Raw genomic sequence first — 21,729 nt, forward strand, 5'->3', positions numbered from 1 at the left:
AGAAATATTAAATGGAATTTATTTTCTGTTACTTGATTGAGATTGAAACCATTGTCCAATTTTGACGAAATTAATTTAAAGTTGGCATGCGCCATTTTAAATGAGGTTTTGGAAAAGCTCCCTTGTTTAGTGGAAATTGGTTTGTTTGTAACGCACCACCTATTTCCTTACCAGATTGTAAGCAAATTTCTACCTCAGAATTTCCTTTCTAAAAAGAGTTTAATTTTCTCTTTCGTCTTTGCCATGATTTTATGCACGCTTGTTTGAATATGAACTTTGGGAATTTTTGAACAAGCATTTGATTTTTTTTCTGAGTTTTATGATTGCCTTTGGTTAAGCTGTGCACCTAATTATCTTTCTAAAATATTTGAGGAAATATTTTAGCTTTTAGCCAAACTTGTGTGCACCTTGTTTTTAAAATTCTACATGATCTGTTTCAACATGAAGTTGTATTATAGCAAAGTCACGTTTATGCTTTTGTTACTCTCTTGAAGAATGTTTATTACTTGACTTTCTTCCAGACTGCGAAATGATTTTTCCGCAAGTTTTCGATTCTTTTATGAATAAAGTATTCGGAGGTATTTTAATCGTGCTCTTGAGTTCTGTGAGCTTTGTCTTGGGTTTGAAATATTCTCTTCTGTAAACCTCATTCTTCATCGACTCAATTTGAATTTGTTTCGAACTAAGGCGCTGGTTCTCTTCTTATTGGTCCTATTGAATTTCTTGGATCCAAGGGTTATCTTTTAAGTTGTCAATTGAATTATGTCAAGCAAACTTCATTGCTTGAACATCCTTGTTTATCTGGGATTGGATATATTCTTTCAAATCTATGAGTATTGTCTTTGACATTTGTCTCTCCTTTCTAAGATCTCGTATTCTTCTGAGTAGACTCAAAAATTATTTTGATATCACGTGCGACTTGTAGACGTAGCAACGCGATACGTTAGTTCTTTAAGATGTGATGTGTATACGGAAGTTGAAGCGGTAGGTGTGCAACGTATGAGTTGTGGGCGTTTTGTTCCTTGCGAACGGGTTTATGGTTGTCAGGCTTGTGATCAAATTTGGGGTTTGTAAAGTGCTTGATGGAGTTGGAAAGTTGAAACTTTGAGGTTGATGTGAAATTAGTGTGCGGAGGTTGGGCACATCGTTTTAACTCCATCCTTTTTGATAGCCTTTGATGCCCTGCCCTACTATCACATGATTGACCCATGTCAACTTTTGCATTGAGCCTATCTTGTAACGTTTGCCTGGCAGTTACACTCCTACCTTTGCATCCTTATGCTTATGATAATCAAAGTATTTGAAAATCGTATATATGATTATATGTTGAGATATTTTTGCTTCTTCCTTAAATGTGTTCAAAGGTGAACTGTTATGGAATTTCTTTCATTTTGTATCAATTTTCGAGGGCGAAAATTTTTATAAGGTGGGTAGAATGTAAGACCCAGAATATTTGAAAAGTCTTATTATGATCAAGTCTCAAATCCTACAGTTATTTATAGCCTTAATTTCAGAGATTATTTTATTAAAGATAATTAAGGCAAGTTTTGATTTATTGAACTTGAGATAAGTTACGATTATTATCCAATTTTGTAATTATTGGATTATTTTCTATATTTAAAGTATAAGGTTGATAGTTATGAAATAATAAGGATTTTATATGATTTGGATTAGATAAGTAATATTTTAAATATTATTACTGCTGCTTTGAAAAATAAATGATTTAATTATATTATTTCTAATTATTGGATTTTGGCATTTTATTGAAAATAATTTGTAAAAGTGATGAGTAAATAGTATTTTTCTATATACAAATAGAGTTGGATTTAAATTGGATTTCAATTACTATATTATCCCTATTTTAAGTGAAATTACTATAATGCCCCTAACCCTAATTTTGCTAAACCCATTCCCTTCCATCCTTCTTCCACGCTGCGCAGCCCAACACCTTTCCTCACTGCCTTTGCTGCGCAGCAACAATAACAACACACGCAGTTTCCTTTATTCTCCAAGAAAGAAAGAAACAAAGAGAAATAGAGATCTGAGGGGGAGTAGAGAAGACGGGAAAAGAAAGGGGGAAGGAGGCCACGTTGTTGCCGCTGCTACCAATCCGCGCCGCCAGGGTCGTCCCGTCCACGGAGCCATGGTTCGCGCCGTGTCACTGAGAGGAGAAGGGGAACTCACCGCGTCGCTGTCACCTATAAGCCGCGCTGTTGCCCGTGCCGCCGCTAGTCCACCTTGGAGCCAACGTCGAGCTCGCGGGTGAGGGGGAGACACAGCGCCGCTGACTTCGCCAGTCTTTTGCCGTCGAATCCTCCTTGCCGTCGCCATTCGAATCGCGATCTGAAGAGGGAGGAGATGCGAGCCATGGCCGGAGGGGAGAAGACGCCGTGTCTGAAAGCCGCCGTCGTCCTCGCCACAGGGTCAGCCGTTGTCATGTATGGCAGAGCCAGAAAGAGAGAGTTTGGGAGCAGAATAGGCGAGAGAGATCTGAGGCTGGGTTGGGAGTCCAACCACCGCGTCCAGCTGCCGTTTGTGTCGCTGGCGCTGCCTTCGCCGGAGCTGCCACCGTCAAAAAGGGATTCATGCCGCCGCAGGTGTCGCTGCCGGAGAAGGGAGCTGCATCTCTGTGACTCCGGCCGCCGGGAGTGGTTCTGTGACTTCTGGGACCGCCGCCGAAGCCTCTGGCTATTTCTGCCATCACCGGAGAATCCTGCCGGTAAGGTTTTAAGTATTGGGTTTTGTTTCTCTTGAGTTTCCAGAAACGTTACAATCACTGTATATTGATTTCAGTCGCCGGAGTCTGATCACTGTTGCCGCCTAGGATGGCTCCTGGGGCTGCCGCCGAACCGGTTCAGAGACCGCCGTTGTTTCGGTTCAGCCGTTCTTTCGGTTCGGTAAGCGTTTCGATCTGAAAGCCCTCCAGTTACTGCTCTATTATACGTTGAGGAGTTGTAGCATTTGTTGTTATGAGATTTAATCTCAGTTATTATATATTGTGATTAGAGTCGTTGTGGTTGCTGAGAAAACGGTTTGGAGCTGAGGTTTTGGTAGCCAGGATTTTGATTGTTGATTTCGGGTCGATGCGGAAAGGACTCGGTGACGCGTTTGAGTTATGGAATTTGCGTTTTAAGGTAGGGGCGCTTTCCGAAAACTACAGTTTATTATTGGAATTATTACATATGGATACTGATGTGAGATATGGTGTAATTAGTGATTGTATCTGCCTTATGTATTATTTGATTGACTCGAATGATTATGGATGTTGGCTTGGCTGAATTGTTGTGTGGATTGTGAAATGTAATGTTTGAAGTTGATTCTTTAAATATTTGAAGTGAGTTTAATCCGTTGAGGATTGATTTGAATTGAGTCAATTATTTTGATGATGTGAAAGATAGAATACTCTTGAAATTCAGCCTGGGTTGCTTTAATTGATATGGTTTTGATAAATGATTTATTTGCTGAACCGATTCTTTAAAGCTTTGGAAATGAGTTAAATCGGTTGATATTGAGTTGACTTTGAAATGGTTTTCTTGAGATATGCCACTGAGGCGACTGTTGGATTTAGCTTGCTTTGAATTGATTTCTGGTTTTGAGTTGTTGAAAAGGAATGAGAAACGGTTTAGTTGGGACCCGAACCGGGTGGCAAAAGTCCAAGTTTTAGGGGAGGTGCTGCCGAAATTTCTATAAAATTCGAGTCTTTATTGAAATGTTGTCTGGAAAATGATGAGTTAAAGACTTTTACTATTTCATTTGAATTATCGAGAAAAGGATGATTCATGCTTTCGAAATGAATTAATAAAGAGGAAATTGTGATTTAGTCTTGCTTCTTAAGAAAGGCATTGTATCTCTTTCAAGAGAAAGTTATTTAGGTGAAACTTGTGTTTTAAAGCTGTTTGAACGTGAAAAGGGTTTATGCCTTTGAATTTGACTTGGGGGTTTCAATTAAAGAAGTTTCAATGGCTTTGAAAGAACCTGAATGTCTATTGACAAGTTTCATTTTGAAATGTTTTGAGAAAGGTTTTAAGTACTCTTTGAATTCTGAATTTTTGCAAGACTAAAACAATTGTGAACAGTTGAAATGCTTTAGAATTTATCATGGGGGGTTGAAGCTGGTTTTGCCTAGATAAAGGAAACGGCTTTGAAAGAAGTAAATGATTACGTGACTCGGTTTGGCTTAGATCCTATTTTATTACTCAAATCGGAAAGCCAATGTTTTAATGATTTTAAATGAATTTGGCGAAATGAGTTATGTTATTCTCCCCTAAAGACTTGGGACTCTGCCGAGAAACTTTTGTTATAAAATCCCATTGTTGGATGGGTGATTTTAAATATCTCAAAGAGGCTTTTAACTTGCTATGATTATGGAAGTATTGGAAAGAGGATGCCGAGAGTGGCATTGTTTTAAAAGGGGAATTTACCTTGAGTAAAAGTGGCTTATGAGCCTGAGATGATTTGAGAAATGAGATCTTTAAAGCCAAGGCTGAAAAGAGTTGAAACTTGATTTCAAAGTGAAATGAATTGAGAAAATGATTTATGGCTTAAATGCCGATTTCATAAATCTGATGATTTTGAATGGTGGAAGTGCTGTTTTATTATGAGCCGGAATGGCTATGTATGATTATGAATATTGACTGGTTCTGGATTGAACCGTGAGCCGGAATGGCTGTGTGTGATTATCAATATTGGCTGGTTCTGGACTGAACCGTAAGCTGGATGGCTGAGATGGATGTTGATCCATGGATGAGAATGAATGCATGTATATGCTGAATTATTGATAATTGTGATTTTGCATTTCCACCATCGGAGATGAGGGTTTCTCTGGGTAGTAGCAGTGGCTAGCCACCACGTACTCTAGGTTGAGACTCGAAGCTCTGTTAACCCTATGTCGTAAGTGTGGCCGGGCACTGTGAAAGGCCCGGATGAGCTCGCCCCCGTAAATATTCACCAGTGAGGGTGATGGATATGGATCATGATTATGATCAAGTTTATGATGAGTATAAATCGAGTTGGGGATGCACGACAGAGGGACAGTCCAATGGTTAGCTACCAGGACTTGTCGGGTTGGCTCTATAACCAACGGATGATATCATCAGCCACTAGGGACAAGCATGCATCATATGCATTTGTGTGACATTGGTTGGGTGTGCATATTATACTTGGTTTGCCTATGTGATTAATTGCTAACGGTTCTACTTGTAATAACTATTTGTTTGTGCTTGAACTTTCTATCTGTGTTTGCATCTGGGACTCTGTTGGATTGTGGTGATTGGTTGTTGGTTGGATTGTTTGGGTCTAGGGCCGTGGTTGGAAAGAGATGAACTGATGGTTGATTTCGGTTTTGTGTTTCTGGTTTGGAATAAAATTATGAAAGGCTATTTTGGTTCCGCATAGATAAACCGTTTTGAAAGGCTTTTGAGTTTTTTGAGAATTGAACGGTTCTTCTTTCCGAAAAGATTTCCGACTTTACTTTCATTGTAAACCGTTGTTTTTGAAAAGAGGCATAAGACGGTTATTAATCACTGGTGCGATTACCTTCACGTATCCTATTACAGTAATTCCCAAAAACCCTCTATTGAGAACCCTTTCGAGGATGATGTTCTCACCCCCTACATTTTTCCCCTTTCAAGATATGGGCGCAGAAGTTACGAAGAGCTTATTTAATCGTTGTTGTGATGCTCTATATTGTTTTAGTTATGGTTTATTGTACCCTCGCCTTTATCTTGATATAATCTGTAAGAGGGATAGGAATTGTATTGGATTATGTTTGTAATATTACTTATATATATGTATGTATATATATGGATGTACTCTTTATGAGTTGTTGTAAGTTGAATGGTATTTATGGATGTGCGTTATCGAACGAAAGTATTTTTGGGAGCGGTATTGCGTTTTAAAGTTTCAAATAGGCTCATATTTTAGTATTAAATAATATAAAAGTCGTCGTAATGTCCGAGTTATCAAAGTCGCGCAACCAGAAGCGTGAGCTTTGGTAGTTAGGGTTTTACAATATTATTTGGGTGTGTATATTGTACTTGGTTTGCCTATGTGACTAATTCTGTTTAACTGCTAATTGCTATACTTGATGTAATTGCTCTTGATTGTGTTTGAACTGCATTACTTGTGATTGTGACTGTTGGTTTGGATTATGGTGGTTAGAGTGTGATGTGATATTGAGTTGGGCTAGAGGCCGTGTTTAACTTGATTCAGGCCGGAGGCCAAGTTGATTTGATTTTGGCCAGGTACCATAACGAGATTTGATTATATGTTGAGTCGGAGGTTAAAATTGTTTATGTTATGAGGTATTAATTGAGTATCGAGATTCTTTTAACTAAAGAAGTAAACTTTGAATTTTGGGTAATTAACTAATGGTTTTCGAAAGGGTTTGGATTTTTGGATGATAACAGTTGGTTTTCAAAAAGATTCATAAGACGAGCGATGATTACTGCAATCGAAAAACAGTTTTCTTTTAAATATTCTCTTATGAAAAATCTTAGAAACCCCTTACTGAGAACTCTTTCGAAGACGATGTTCTCACTCCCTACAGACTTCTATTTTCAGGAAACGGACGAAGAAGCTTGTAAAGAGGTCTTTACGTTTTTTCTTATACGATATTGTTGTACTAGCTTATTTATTACTTTTCCCTCGCCCTTGTTATTGTTTTATTTTTGTAACAGGGATAGGAGTTTTAATGACATGTATGTATGTATATTTGTAAGTTATTTGTATAAGAAGTTTTGTTTGTACATACATATACATATATATGAGGATTGTGATTGATTTTTGTTATATATGCATGCTTGGTTGAAATAAAAAGTATTTTACGATTTTTCAAAGAAAACAACGATACGGTTTTGAGTTAAAGACTTATATCTTATTATTAAATATATAGAGGTCGTCGTAATATTCTCACTATCAGAATGGTGCAGTCGGAAGCGTGACATTCTAATAGTGAGGGTGTTACAATAGGTGTTCTATAGAATTTTTAGATTTGATTCTTACTTCTTTTTATTATTATTATTATTATTATTATTATTATTATTATTATTATTATTATTATTATTATTTTGTGTTAAAGACGCTTATGATGATAATATGATCGTATTACTGTAAGATATGTGGGTGTTATATTTGTTTTGTATACTTTTAAACCTTATGTCCCTAATGGGTATTTGTTACTGAGTAGTTATTAAAAAAATAATTTAATATCTATTTATATTCTATTTAAATAATAATAATGACTAAATATTTTTTTACTTTTTTTTTCAAAACATAAATAATACGATTTTTTCATAAAAATAAAATTTTAAATTTAAATAATTATGAGATTAAATTATTCTACAGATAATGATAAATATTTTGACATTAGATATGCTATAAAAGAAACTTATAGAAATATTATATTGTATTATATAATTTGATTATATTTTTCTTATCTTCAATCTAGATTGTTTGGATTGGCATACTTCTAAAAGTGTTATTCATTTTTTTAAAATTATTTAATCAAATTAATTATAATTAATTAATTAATTTGATTAGATATCTAAATATCGTATAATTTAATATAATTTAATTTATGTAGATATATACTTTTAGTATTTATGTAATAAATTCTAGAGATAATTTTTGCAAGTTATAATTCACTTTTTTTTATTTGCATATCCATCTTAAATAATTTTTTTATTTATGAATAGATTATTTTTTTTCTTCAATATATATAATAAATATTTAACTTTATAAATATAGATTATTGTATGAATATAATTAATATGATCTTATTTCTATTATTCGAGTATCAATAATGTTTCTGTGAATTCTTTTATTGCATAATTTACTTCGACAAAAAATAATAAAATTTGATTTATGAAAAACCTTGAGCATTGACTATGGTCAAATTTCAATTTATTTTGTCATATTATATAAATATTAAATTCTTTAATTAAACACGTATTTGATTATAATGTGATATTATATATAATTTTTATATTAGCAATTAAATTTTAGTTGCTACACAAATGTTATATTTTAGATAATTATTCATTTTTTTTGTTATTTTGAAAATTATTATGTATTTTTACGATCCTTTAATTATGTTTATTTTTGAAAATAAAAAATAAAAATATAATATATTATAACTTTGAGTTTTTAAAGTAAATATATATAATTATGATTAATGATCATAATTGGAGACCTTTATTTTATTTCAATTTTTTTAGAATATATTTACCGTACTTTTCTTTTAATAAAGAATTTATGTCACTTTAATTTTTTTTATCATATCTTATATTTTTATTATCATTAAAAGTTTTATAAATATGACAAACTAACTGTTATATTATTAAATGTATTATTAAAAATAAATTATAAAATATAAATTATTAAAGAATATATAAAACTTAGTTAGTTATCATAATCACATTTAAAGGTATCTACGTTATTTTTATATAATAAAAGTAATATACTTTAAAAATATTTGTATATAATTTACTAACAAATATATGTGATATTTACCATAATTTTTATTTTTAATTAAAAATATTATTTATTAAAGTGATGCATTTTAAAAGTGTATAAATATGATGTTAATTTTTTAAAAAATTACAAAATAGCAAATACTATTTTGTTTTAATTTTATCCTTAATATTTAGTTTCAATTATACCCTTAATATTTCAATATATTTCAATTATAGCACTGGAATGGACAACATTAATTATAACTAATTAATTATATTAATTATTTTATTTGACTAAGATAAATACTAAATTATTTAATAAATAATAAATACAAAAATGAAATAAATGAATATAATTTATTTTTTTATTATTTTCTATATATATGAATCATAATGTGCTTTTATGTATTTTAAAAATAGTTCTTAAAGAGGTTACTATTTTATTTACTAATATTTTAAATTTTTTATAATATTTTTATAGAACTTGATTAATATGTTCTTCTTCATAAATTTTTTATTTTGAAAATTTTTAATAAAATATGCAAGTGTGTTTTCTGTCTTCTTCTACTTCTTTTAATTACTTTTCTACCCTATTTTTAATTTTTTATTTTAATTTTACTCCTTATATGTTTATTATATTTTACTTCATCTTATATTCAATCTCATGATCATCTTTTAATTTGTATAAACTTGAATAATTTCTTTCAAAACATGCTTAAATATATTATCTATTATATATAATTATTAAAAAATAAACAAATATAAATTGAATATATAATTTAATTTTAATTTAAACTACAAACTGAATACATCATCAGAAAAATATCAACCAATTTTATTTTTAATTTCTCTACACTACAAAAAATTCTGGTAAAAACGGCGATTTTTTTATATTTACGGCGGTTTGAACCGCCATTATTACCAATAATGGCGGTTTTGTAAAGCGACGTAATTCTGGGCGCCATTCTGGTTATTACGGCGGTTTTCTGAAAACCGCCACAATTTCCTGGGTTAAAATGGCGGTTTTTGAATAGGTTAAAACGGTGGTTCGAACCGCCGTTATTTCCAGGGTTAAAATGGCGGTTCTTGGATAGGTTAAAACGGCGGTTTGAACCGCCATTATTACCCTCACAGAGTGGCATTTTGATTGGTTAAAACGGCGGTTCAACCACCGTTATTTCCAGAATTAAAATGGCGGTTTCTGAGTAGGTTAAAAAGGCAGTTTGAATCGCCATTATTACCCTGACAGAGTGGCGTTTTGGTTGGTTAAAACGGTATTTTTGAACCGCCTTTTTTATCCTGACAGTAACGTTTTGATTGGTTTAAATGATATTTTTGAACCGCCGTTTTACCCTGACAATGACATTTTTTATCGTTTAAATAACAATTTTTACCGTCATTTTTTATCGCGTTAAATAAATAATTGTGATTAAAATTTCACAATAGCATAAAATCATAATCCATAAATAAAATATTATATAACTCATAAAAAAATATTAATATAATATATAATTTTTTATTATTGAAAATAAAAAATAATAACTCATATACAAAACCTTGTCTTACTAAACTTACCAAAATACAAGCATTACAATAAACACTAATCAATCAAATCTACCATCCATTTCCCTAAACTATGTTAATGTCTAATAATGTATTTAAACCATCTAATAAGTGATGTTTCATCCCGGGAACTTGCTCCAACATCTTTGTCTCTTGGTCCAACACTCCAATTTCATTATCCAAACTCATCTCTTACAAAGATTGTAGGAACGAACCTCTCCTGTCACGGCTGTTATAAATTGAAATTATAACAATGAAAAGATATCATTAGAAACAATATATAACTAGTCAAATAATATAAAGAAAAAAAATAAAATTAGATTGGTAGAAAGAATCGAGAAAATTTATTGAAAAATGACATGATTTCATAATTCAAATTATCTAATTCCAATGGATTATAATTTAATTGACTTCCATTTTTATTAGATGCCAAACTTTGAATTAGATTTATAATCGATTAATTTCCAATTTTTATTGATTCCAAACACACTCAAAAGAAAAGAAGCCTACAAATCTCACTCGGCAAAGACACTCCAGGATACTAAATCTTTTCAAGGAAAAGAGTTATTTATTCAGAAAAAAATGACAATGATTAGCAAGAGCAAAAACATGATTTTATGTACAAACAATTACGTGCAATTAAATGAAGACTAAGTTAAACTATAAACAATTACTCACTATGAGTAGCCACCCCTTCAAAGTCAAATTGTTGCTGCCTTGATTTGATCCTGACACAAGAAAAACTCCCGTTAACTAAATTTGTGCACAAGACTTGTGCAAAACATCATAATGTCCTGTTTGCAGATGACAAGTTAGAGGAAAGCAACTATCAACCAATGTAAGAAGTAACCAGAGAACACTCTAATAACAATAGCATACCGGAGTAGACCCTGGTAATTGCTGACTACCACCTTGAACTTGTGGAGACATCGCACTAACAGCACCGTGCAAAACTTGCTTGAATTCAAAAAATTTCAATGCAAACAAAGTCAACATCAACTGCTATAGAGAATACCATGACACACTGTAGAAAACATAATTAAATGCCAACAGAATGTGTGTGTGTTAATTTTCAAGGGTTTAAGAAAATCACCCTGAAGGCTGGCCAGGAGCTGCAGATGACTTCAATATTGAGGCATGATTTGGGTCCATGAGTTGGTCTCCAAATCTTTGCTGTATAAAATAACAACATTTCTGGTGGCATAGAATCTTGATCCTGTTAAGAAAAAGAAGGCAGAAGTAAGAATACAGCAGCTAATCAATGCTATGGTAATTCACTCAAATTTGAGAGGAGCAAGGGCATAAAGAATTCATCAATAGCTTATCAGTTACCTTAGCTGGCAGAGAAGATATTCCAATATAGCTTAGATGGCAGAGAAGCCTCTGTAATTCATACTTAGTTACCTTATTTGAGAAATAGCCAGGCTCAATTGAAGGCCATTCAGGTTTTTATTAAATAAAGAAACTGAATTTATATAGTTATCAAGCTTATAGTACAAGTGAATTCAGAAATAGTACATTGATCCCCTATATGCATTGAAGCTAGGCATGGCTTAATAAATTCATTGCTTGATTGATTAATTGATGGTTTCCCTATGAACATTCTGATGGTTTCCCCAAAATTGCAATTTAAAAGACAGCAATATCTATGGTTTCCCCAAAATTGCAATTCTGATGGTTTCCCCAAGTAAACAATTCTGATGGCTTAATAATTCTGATGGTTCCCCTATGAACATTCTTATTTGGTAGCTATCATACAGCAATATCATTGTTAACTATTATGATCCTATCTACAGCATGTGAACGGCGAAGGGTTAACTTAATATTATATGTAGATCATTACTCAGTAAATAACTTGAGAAATTTTAAGGGAGACCACCACAAAAATGTTACTTTACCTTGTCTGGATCCTTCTCATAAACCCCGTAGAAAGCTTCCAGTAATCCTTTCCGGATATTTGGACTGATATTGTAAATATAATTGCAAAGCCAATCATCTCACCAAGCTTAAAATGTTTGACTTGTAAAGCCACATTACATTTTAAATCAACAGAAAAGACACTAACATACCTTCCCATCATTCCAAAATTATAGAAGATCAACCTTTCGCCATTAACATCATCCACTGCATGTTAAAGAGAAGAACATGGCAAGTTAGTGAGTTACAGGGTCAGCAACTCAGAGAGAGAGAGAGAGAGAGAGAGAGAGAGAGAGAGAGAGAGAGAGAGAGAGAGAGAGAGAGAGAGAGAGAGAGAGAGAGAGAGAGAGAGAGAGAGAGAGAGAGAGAGAGAGAGAGAGAGAGAGAGAGAGAGAGAGAGAGAGAGAGAGAGAGAGTCTAAAATATTTTGTTTATTAACCTTTTTCAGTCAACACCCAACTGATCTAATGCTTGTATTTTGTTTATTTTAATCCCTGGAACAAACTCCATTGAAAATTAATTTTTTTCATATAAAGTAAAAAGAGTCGAGTAAATAAATAAAGCAAATAATTATTCTCAAGCCACACGGGAAGGAACAAGATCTAGCATAATCAAACTATAGTTTATATATGAAACAAGAGAAGTGACGATTGGATTCTTGATGGTTTAGAATTTCACAAATGAATTCTCGTTGCAAGTATAGTTCCTAAACCAAACAATAATCCTTTCATACAAAAAGTTGTTTGTCACAAATAACAAACCCCTAAAATTTATAAACCGAAGTATTTAAACCTCGGGTCGTTCTCCCTAGGAATTACAATGAAGTGTCTTGTTATCGGTTATGAGTTATTTTGGGGTTTTGGATAAGAAGCATGAAAAATAAACGGCAATGAAAATAAACTAAAAAAAAACTATAAAAGGCTCTTGGAAGGGTGTGAGAACTAGAAGTTCTATCCTAGTTATCCTTCTCAATTGTGATGAGAATTGTTCATTGCTACCACTTAGTTAACCCTTACTAATTAGAGGAAGGTCAAGTGGATGAATTGACTTGAGCCACAAGTCCTAGCCAACTCCCAAGGAAAGACTAGCTTTAGTGCACTCCAAACCAATTAGCAATCTCTCCAATTATCAATCAACAAAGGAATTAGATAACTCAAGTATCACTAATTACTCTACCTAGGCCAAGAGGAACAAAATCTACACTAAAACTAAAAGAGACATTTCAACAAACACATAAGGTGCAATAGAAGTAAACATTATTAATTGCAAGAATTAAAGGAATCTACAACTACAAAGGTAAAAGATCAACAATAGAAAAGCAAAGAAGATACATTTATTATGAATTACCTCTTATTGAATTGAAAGAAAATGGGATGAACAATACTAGATCTACAACAAAGTATAAGAACAACATGAAGGAAATTGCAATAAAAGAATGGAAGAAGAATCAATGTCATTACAAGGAATTGAGATGTAGAAGTAGAAGAACATGAATCTAAATCTAGACCTAAGAACTAAACCTAATCCTAATCCTAATTCTAGAGAGAAGTGAGAGCTTCTCTCTCTAAAACTCTAAACTAAAAAGTGATTAGTTAGTTGGAAGTGATGTTATGGTAATGAATCTTTCCCCTCTTTTTCTTCCCCTTAATCCTTCATCCTTTTATCCTTTTCCCTTATCAATTTGGCGCCAAAAATGGGTTCAGAAACCCTCTCAAATCGCCAGGCACGTGTTGCATTAATGAGGTCATGTGCCAGCATCGGCGCGTGCGCGCATGGTACGCGTGCGCGTCCCTGGTCGATTCTGCAATGTGCGCGCGAGCGCCTTGTGCGCGTGCGCGTGCATGGCTGACTTTGCTTCTTTGACTTTTTATGCTTCTCTCCACTTGTATGCTTCCTTCCTTGCTTCCTTTGATCCATGCCTAGCCTATTTCAACCTGAGGTTACTAGCAAACACATCAAGGCATCTTATGGAATCAAACAGAAACTAGAATTCACCAAAATAAGGCTTAAAAAGCATGTTTTTACACTTAAGCACAATTATGGAAGAGATAACAAAACCATGCTAATTCTTAGGCGAAATGTGACAAAAGGTTATCAAAATGTTCTAAATTCAATGCAAAACAAACCGTCAAATTGGGGTTTGTCAACCTCCCCACACTTAAGCCTTAGCATGTCCTCATGCTAAAATAAGAAGGAACTAAGGGGTATGGTATTTATTGAATGCAACTAAACTATATGAGTCCTATCTAAATGCAACTATCTAAAGCAATTGGAAATGCTTAGTTCAAACAAATCAATTCCCAAGAGGGCATGTGTAAGTACAAGAGCTAAGTAATAAGGACCAAGTCCAAACCACAATTGTATTGAATTGTTAAAAAGAGTTCAAACTTGCAAGAATATAGATAATGTGGGTGAACACATGTGATTGAACTTTTGAACCCTCACCGGATGTGTATCCGCTCTATTCACTCAAGTGTTTAAGGGTTAATTCACTCAATTCTCTTCTAATCATGTTTTCCAAAATTTGATTTTCTTCTAACAATCAACATTTATTCAATGCATGCATACATTCATCATGAGGTCTTTCATTTAGGTTGTAATGGGGTTAGGGTCAAGGTAGGATCATTTATGGTCAAGTGGGCTAGGATTTGAATCTTTGATTAGCATAGACTTTCCCACCTAACCTAATTAATGACCTATACAAATGCGAGCTATTCTAACTACCCATTCTTCACTTTTCTTACATACTCATGCATTTTTTTTTATTTGATTCACAACACCTATGCATTGATTCCTTTTTATTGACTTCACTTTGGGGCATTTTGTCCCCTTTTTTTTTCTCTTTTTTTTTTCTTCTCTTTTTCTTTCATTTTATTTTTCTTTTCATCATTTTTTTTTCTTTCCCTTATATATATATATTTTTTTCTTTTTCTTCTTTCAAACTAAATACAAGAACATCAATGCATAAGGTCTCTACTTTTGATTAATACATGAATATGTGCCCAATTCCTAAACATAAAAGTGTATTGCCCCTTTTTATCCCATCCAATGTTCCCAAGCCTCACCAACTTGAATAATACACACTCTCACTAGCCTAGGCTAATCAAAGATCCAAACAAGGACTTTTCATTGGTTTTCCGCCTTGGGCTTGTAATGAGCTAAAATAAGAATGAGTTGGTTAAGCATAGGCTCAAAATTGGCTAACAATGGAGAGTAAAAGGTTGGCTATTTGGGTAAGTGGCAAATGAAATAATGGCCTCAATCATATAAATGCACAAACACAAGAATTAAACGGATATATAGAATCAAGCAAATTAAGGATCACAATCATGGAAAGAGAACAATTTCACACAAGAATGGAAAATAAGTGGTTATAAAATGTAACCACATCAATAGGCTCAAGTCTCACAAGCTTGTGTTCTCAATTCAATACATGCTTCACAAGGTATAAAATTCAAGCAAGTTTCAAAAATTTTCTTTCAATCAATTGGGTTAATGCCCTATATTTAAACTTCTTGAAAAACCTCAATGTTTGACTAAGCATTGTTGTGATTGAAAAATTCAAAAATTTTCCTTAGTTTACCCTTTTCTTTTTCACTCAAAACCAATTTCTTATGCAAAAAGGGGTGACTAAGTTTCACTTAAAACATGATTTCTAATCACAACCACAAACTAAAAGTAGAATATACAAAAGGAGATATGCAAAAATGTATAAAGAAAAAATCAAACTAAAATATGGAATCTATCATCCAAAATATCTAAAAATATCCAAAAGCATCAAAATATCTAAAATCCAAAATAAGCAATAAAAGTATCCAAAGCAAACTAGAAATGCAAATGCATCAAAATATATACAAGGATGTGCAAAATGAGATAACTAGGCCGAAAAAGTTCACCGGTTCCCAAATAATGCTACCGGTGCCCTCCCCACACTTAAAATCAAGCATCGTCCTCGATGCTAAACCGGAGGATCAGTGGGAGGTACAACGATAGGCTCTGGCTCTGACTGTGACCGTGGGACCGGCTGAGTCTCCTGTGTCTGAGGTGGTGCCTCCCTGTGTGCTGGCTCTGTAGTGTCAGGGGCATCCTGCTGAGCTGGTGCCTCCGCGTCCTCCTCCTGATGATCCTGCTCATCGGAGGCCGGAGAATCGGGAAGCGGAGGTAGCTCAGCGCCTAGAGAGATAAGTGCCTGGTCCATCCGATCCAAACGGGCTGCAGGGGTTGGTGGTGAAGGTGTCCCTATGACAGCTCTAGCCCGAGAGCGGCGGCTAGCAGGTGGCTTCTCGTGCACCCAAACACCCCAGGGGATAGTAATCTCCCTGTCATCTGCATCAGCTGGTGGTGGTCGCACATCATCATCTGACCACGGGACATCAGCCAAGGCTGCCATACTCGTGACCAATGTAGGAAACGGAAGTAGGCCACGAATATGCGCCCGCCACATGCACTGTCGGATAAGTCTAGGGAAGGAGACGTCCTTCCCTTCCATAACACACCCGATCAGCAGAAGCATCTCCATGGGGACCTCAGAAAAGTGGGTGGTAGGCAGGACGTAGTGGGCAAAGATCATCTGCCAAGTCCTGGCCTCCCTAGTCAAATGAGTGAATAACATCCCCTTTGGCTTGGTGTTGCCCGCATCCATAACCCATGAAGCCTCCGGTATCCCAATCACGCGCCGAAGTGCCTCATAATCAAAAGTCATGGTATGGACGGCTATCTCAGCCTGATGATGGGCACACTGGTCATGTGGAATGTGTCGGCAATGTAGTGCCTCCCCAATGGCGGTCTCGGTGAGCAAAATCTCTCTACCCCTCACCTGAACTGAATCCAAGGTCGGACGGAAGAAGTTGCAGTAGAATTCCTTCACCCAAGATATATTAATGTCACCCAAATCCCGGTCAACAAAGTCAATACCTAACTCAAGGATCCGACCATTAATGCGCCGTCTCACATCATTAGGTAGGAGCAACTTCTTCTCAATATTTAGCTTCGTGGTTCGATATCTAGAGAACCGAAGCTCACAGTAGAGATTGGGGAATTTGCCCGAATTGGTAGAAGGCAACTGCTGATTCTCTTTATCCTCGTCCTGCAATGGATTCCTAGCATAGTTCTTGTAGATGGAAGGAATGAAGGGGGTAGAGTGTTTTCTCTTTTTGGAGGCGATGGCTATGGCTTTGCCTTTATCCGACATCCTGAAAAAAATGTGATAGAAGATATAAAACATTTAGCATGTAACAAAGAAGACATGTTCAGGATACCATTATCAAAGAGCAATCATGATGTTGCACTGAATATGTAAAAGTGAACAAGTAAGCATAAGAGAATGAACCAAAACCGTAATCCTCATTAAAGGTAACACCTCATATGCAAAAGGCACTAATATCATCATATTCATGAAAGAATTGTTAAAGAGGGTTAAAAGTGAGTGCAAGTAAAATGGTGAGAGAAATTAGTGAGTTAGAAAAGTGGATTAGTGATATGATGATATATAGGCTCAATTGAACGAGAAATTGCGGTTCATGTTCACGATGATTGTGCAAATCTGGGGAGTCAAAAGGGAAACGGAAATTTGCCCAAAACTGAAATAAAGGTCAAAATGAAACTAATTTCCTTGAAAATCGGGCAGCATTCCGGCTTAAAATCGGACGTTCCCGGATAGCAGAAAAGCACAAACAATAAGAAAGCAGCATCAATTAAGCACAGCAGCAGTGGTACAGCATTCAGGCAACAAGAAGTGCATAAAAAACAGTCCAAAATCAGCATACAACAGTCAAACAGACAAACAGCAAGTAAGCACATACGGAGCACTTATCAGGCCTAGAATCTTCTATCCAGTCCTAGCTACCTAACCGCAATTATTTCTATCTAACCTAACATGCAAAATTGGAATTTAGCTAATTAACATGCAATTCTAGGAACTAACATAATTGAACAAATAAAAAGGGAAAAATAGAAATAGGGATAGCAGAAATGGAGCAGGAACCTGGGAGCCGGGAAAACTGAAAACGGAAAAGGGGGGAACGACGATAGGGCAGCAGAGACAAATTGGCACCGCCGTGAACGGTGGCGCGGTGGTTTGAGAAACTGAAGGGCGGAGGGACCGCGATGGTGAGAGGGTGCGACGGTCAGAGGAGTAAGAGAGAAGGGAAGAGAGAGAGAGAGAGAAAGGCGGTGATGGTGGCGCGGAGGTGGAGACGGTGGCGCGGTGGGAGTTCGGCCGGGAGGAGGAAGAGAGGAGTGAGAGAGAGAGAGAATGGGTGGTGGTGAGAGGGGGAAGAGTCGCCGGCGGTGAAGATGGCGCGGCGGCGGCCGGTGTTGCTGCTGCGATGACAGTTGGGGCGAGGAGAAGAAGAAGATGGAGGTTGGGGGGGTGGGGTGCGCGACTGCGCAGTGTGCTTCGCGAGCTAGGGTTATCCCGATTTTTGAATTGGCGCGCGCGCGCACCTTGCGCGTCCGCGCCCATTGAGAGAATGTGGACCCTACGCGTGCGCGTACAACGCGCTTAAGCGGGGATGAGCAGAAATAGGATGGAAATTGGCATGAAGGTTGCGCTAAAATGGCCATTTTCCAAAAAGGAGCCACCATAGCCATTAAATTGGCATGCATTAGGATGGAAATTATACCTATAAGTGTCCGGGGGTTGATGCCAATAGGAGTGATCAATTCCTTGAGGCTCCTCCCATCTTGGAGTGTTCCATCCTTGGTACATGTTAGCATTGAAGTTCACATTCCCTACAACACAATTAGAGCCAAACTCATAGCGAAAGTGAGAATTCATTATAGAAAAACAAAATAAAACTAACAAAATCTAGTGAACAAGCAAAAGACAAACTATTTACACTATTCACATATGTACAATAACCAATAACATAACACCATTGCAATTCCCCGGCAACGGCGCCATTTTGACGATTGGATTCTTGATGGTTTAGAATTTCACAAATGAATTCTCGTTGCAAGTATAGTTCCTAAACCAAACAATAATCCTTTCATACAAAAAGTTGTTTGTCACAAGTAACAAACCCCTAAAATTTATAAACCGAAGTATTTAAACCTCGGGTCGTTCTCCCTAGGAATTACAATGAAGTGTCTTGTTATCGGTTATGAGTTATTTTGGGGTTTTGGATAAGAAGCATGAAAAATAAACGGCAATGAAAATAAACTAAAAAAAACCTATAAAAGGCTCTTGGAAGGGTGTGAGAACTAGAAGTTCTATCCTAGTTATCCTTCTCAATTGTGATGAGAATTGTTCATTGCTACCACTTAGTTAACCCTTACTAATTAGAGGAAGGTCAAGTGGATGAATTGACTTGAGCCACAAGTCCTAGCCAACTCCCAAGGAAAGACTAGCTTTAGTGCACTCCAAACCAATTAGCAATCTCTCCAATTATCAATCAACAAAGGAATTAGATAACTCAAGTATCACTAATTACTCTACCTAGGCCAAGAGGAACAAAATCTACACTAAAACTAAAAGAGACATTTCAACAAACACATAAGGTGCAATAGAAGTAAACATTATTAATTGCAAGAATTAAAGGAATCTACAACTACAAAGGTAAAAGATCAACAATAGAAAAGCAAAGAAGATACATTTATTATGAATTACCTCTTATTGAATTGAAAGAAAATGGGATGAACAATACTAGATCTACAACAAAGTATAAGAACAACATGAAGAAAATTGCAATAAAAGAATGGAAGAAGAATCAATGTCATTACAAGGAATTGAGATGTAGAAGTAGAAGAACATGAATCTAAATCTAGACCTAAGAACTAAACCTAATCCTAATCCTAATTCTAGAGAGAAGTGAGAGCTTCTCTCTCTAAAACTCTAAACTAAAAAGTGATTAGTTAGTTGGAAGTGATGTTATGGTAATGAATCTTTCCCCCCTTTTTCTTCCCCTTAATCCTTCATCCTTTTATTCCTTTCCCTTATCAATTTGGCGCCAAAAATGGGTTCAGAAACCCTCTCAAATCGCCAGGCACGTGTTGCATTAATGAGGTCATGTGCCAGCATCGGCGCGTGCGCGCATAGTACGCGTGCGCGTCCCTGGTCGATTCTGCAATGTGCGCGCGAGCGCCTTGTGCGCGTGCGCGTGCATGGCTGACTTTGCTTCTTTGACTTTTTATGCTTCTCTCCACTTGTATGCTTCCTTCCTTGCTTCCTTTGATCCATGCCTAGCCTATTTCAACCTGAGGTTACTAGCAAACACATCAAGGCATCTTATGGAATCAAACAGAAACTAGAATTCACCAAAATAAGGCTTAAAAAGCATGTTTTTACACTTAAGCACAATTATGGAAGAGATAACAAAACCATGCTAATTCTTAGGCGAAATGTGACAAAAGGTTATCAAAATGTTCTAAATTCAATGCAAAACAAACCGTCAAATTGGGGTTTGTCAAGAAGATCCTTAAATTTGAAAGAGCAGAATTAAGGAAGACAGTATACTCTGTATCTGTTGTATTCATCTTTGACCTTGAGCTGTACATCCTTTCTAGAATAAATTAATTACTCTATTGTAAGCATCCTCTAAAAGAAATAAATGAAAGTTAATAAAGAGGAAGGGGGAAGGAAGGGGAACCTGATTTCTGGAAAGGCCAGCCTTGCTAAGAGATGCTTATCTGCACCATAAGAAAAGAGGCGCTTGTGGTTGTCGTTGAGAACCTGAAGACAGTTCCCACTTCCCTCCATTTCTTCTTCTCTCCAACAAAATGAAATTACTTCAACCTAACTTATTGAATACAAAATTTTCCTTTTGATCCAATTAAGCCATAATAAGATCACTTAATCAAATCAAAACCAAGAATGAGGAGAATAATATCCACTGAAGTAACAGAAACTCTAACTAACAAATATAAAAAGAATTCTTTAGCTTTTACTAATTCATTGTTTATTTAAAGAATTGAGTCTGGAAGAACATAATACCTTACATCAAATGCAAGCCCACTTTTCTTTTCAAGAAAAATTTAATAAGTGGTACATGAACTTTTTCAATCACCTGCAGAAAATGCAAACACAAAATGTCACATCATTTTTTCTTTTTCTCTCTCTTTCTCTATGAGCATCACACTAGTACAAGGTTGTATTCTTCAAACACATTAACAGTACGAGAACTAAGCAAAAGGATAATGATTGGTCAAAGTTTGATAAGTGTTTAGGTTAATTGTGTGATATGTCCAGTATTCAAAATCAGAACAAAATGTGTTGGTGTCTTGTACTTAAGATATATCTAACATGGAAATAGAGAAAGTATTATCATGTGTAAGAAATACATATAAATTAAATATTTAGCACCATAATATTTGAAAGTGCAACGCGCTTAACTAAGGTCTTATAGCTGTCTGAGGAAACATGATACTTTGCATTCCTCTGATGCACCAGATCTGGCCTCACCAGCCTAGGCTTCACCCCTTGTGGTTGTGGTGATATCATTAGTGCTGGTGCACCCAGTGGAACCCTATCTCCTGTACCAATAATAACACAAAAAACTAAGCTTAATTAAACTCCTACAATATAATAACATAAAAATTGTTAACCTCTGTCGGCCTGCCAAGTACACCAGAATTTTCCATAGAATTTAGCAAGGTTTTCAAGCTCAGGCATGGCAATCATCTCTGGAACTCTTGGGCTTATTAATAGACCTAACTTGACCTGCACCATCCAAATCAATCTAAGATAAAATATTTATGACACAGGGCAATAAAATAAAAACAGAGAATGAAAGTGAAAAACCTCATAAGCATGAGAGTGCCAAAGCTTCTTCTCCTCGTCAGGCAGATCTTCAAAGAT

The 21,729-nt window shown here is 35.5% G+C and overlaps 1 protein-coding gene across 1 annotated transcript; it reads right to left on the reverse strand.

The window, feature by feature from the left end:
* Positions 1-10,717: 10,717 nt before the first annotated feature.
* LOC107633420 (uncharacterized) lies at positions 10,718-12,096 on the reverse strand. Its single transcript, XM_016337062.3, has 5 exons — positions 12,086-12,096; positions 11,915-11,978; positions 11,110-11,232; positions 10,896-10,973; positions 10,718-10,744 (listed from the first exon to the last, which is right to left on the reverse strand). The coding sequence occupies exons 1-5, from the start codon at positions 12,094-12,096 to the stop codon at positions 10,718-10,720; spliced, it is 303 nt and encodes a 100-aa protein (XP_016192548.1).
* Between the last annotated feature and the right edge of the window lie 9,633 nt (positions 12,097-21,729).

The sequence above is a fragment of the Arachis ipaensis genome, chromosome B1 (assembly GCF_059453495.1).
Source record: "Arachis ipaensis isolate K30076 ecotype BB chromosome B1, ASM5945349v1, whole genome shotgun sequence".
Lineage (NCBI taxonomy): Eukaryota > Viridiplantae > Streptophyta > Magnoliopsida > Fabales > Fabaceae > Arachis > Arachis ipaensis.

Excerpts from the sequence above, each read along its gene's own strand:
- LOC107633420 (XM_016337062.3), bottom strand. Across the intron at positions 11,233-11,914 it reads ATGAGAAGGATCCAGACAAG|GATCAAGATTCTATGCCACC; the intron begins GTAAAGTAACAT and ends TTTTCTTAACAG. Across the intron at positions 10,974-11,109 it reads GCTCCTGGCCAGCCTTCAGG|CAAGTTTTGCACGGTGCTGT; the intron begins GTGATTTTCTTA and ends TTTGAATTCAAG.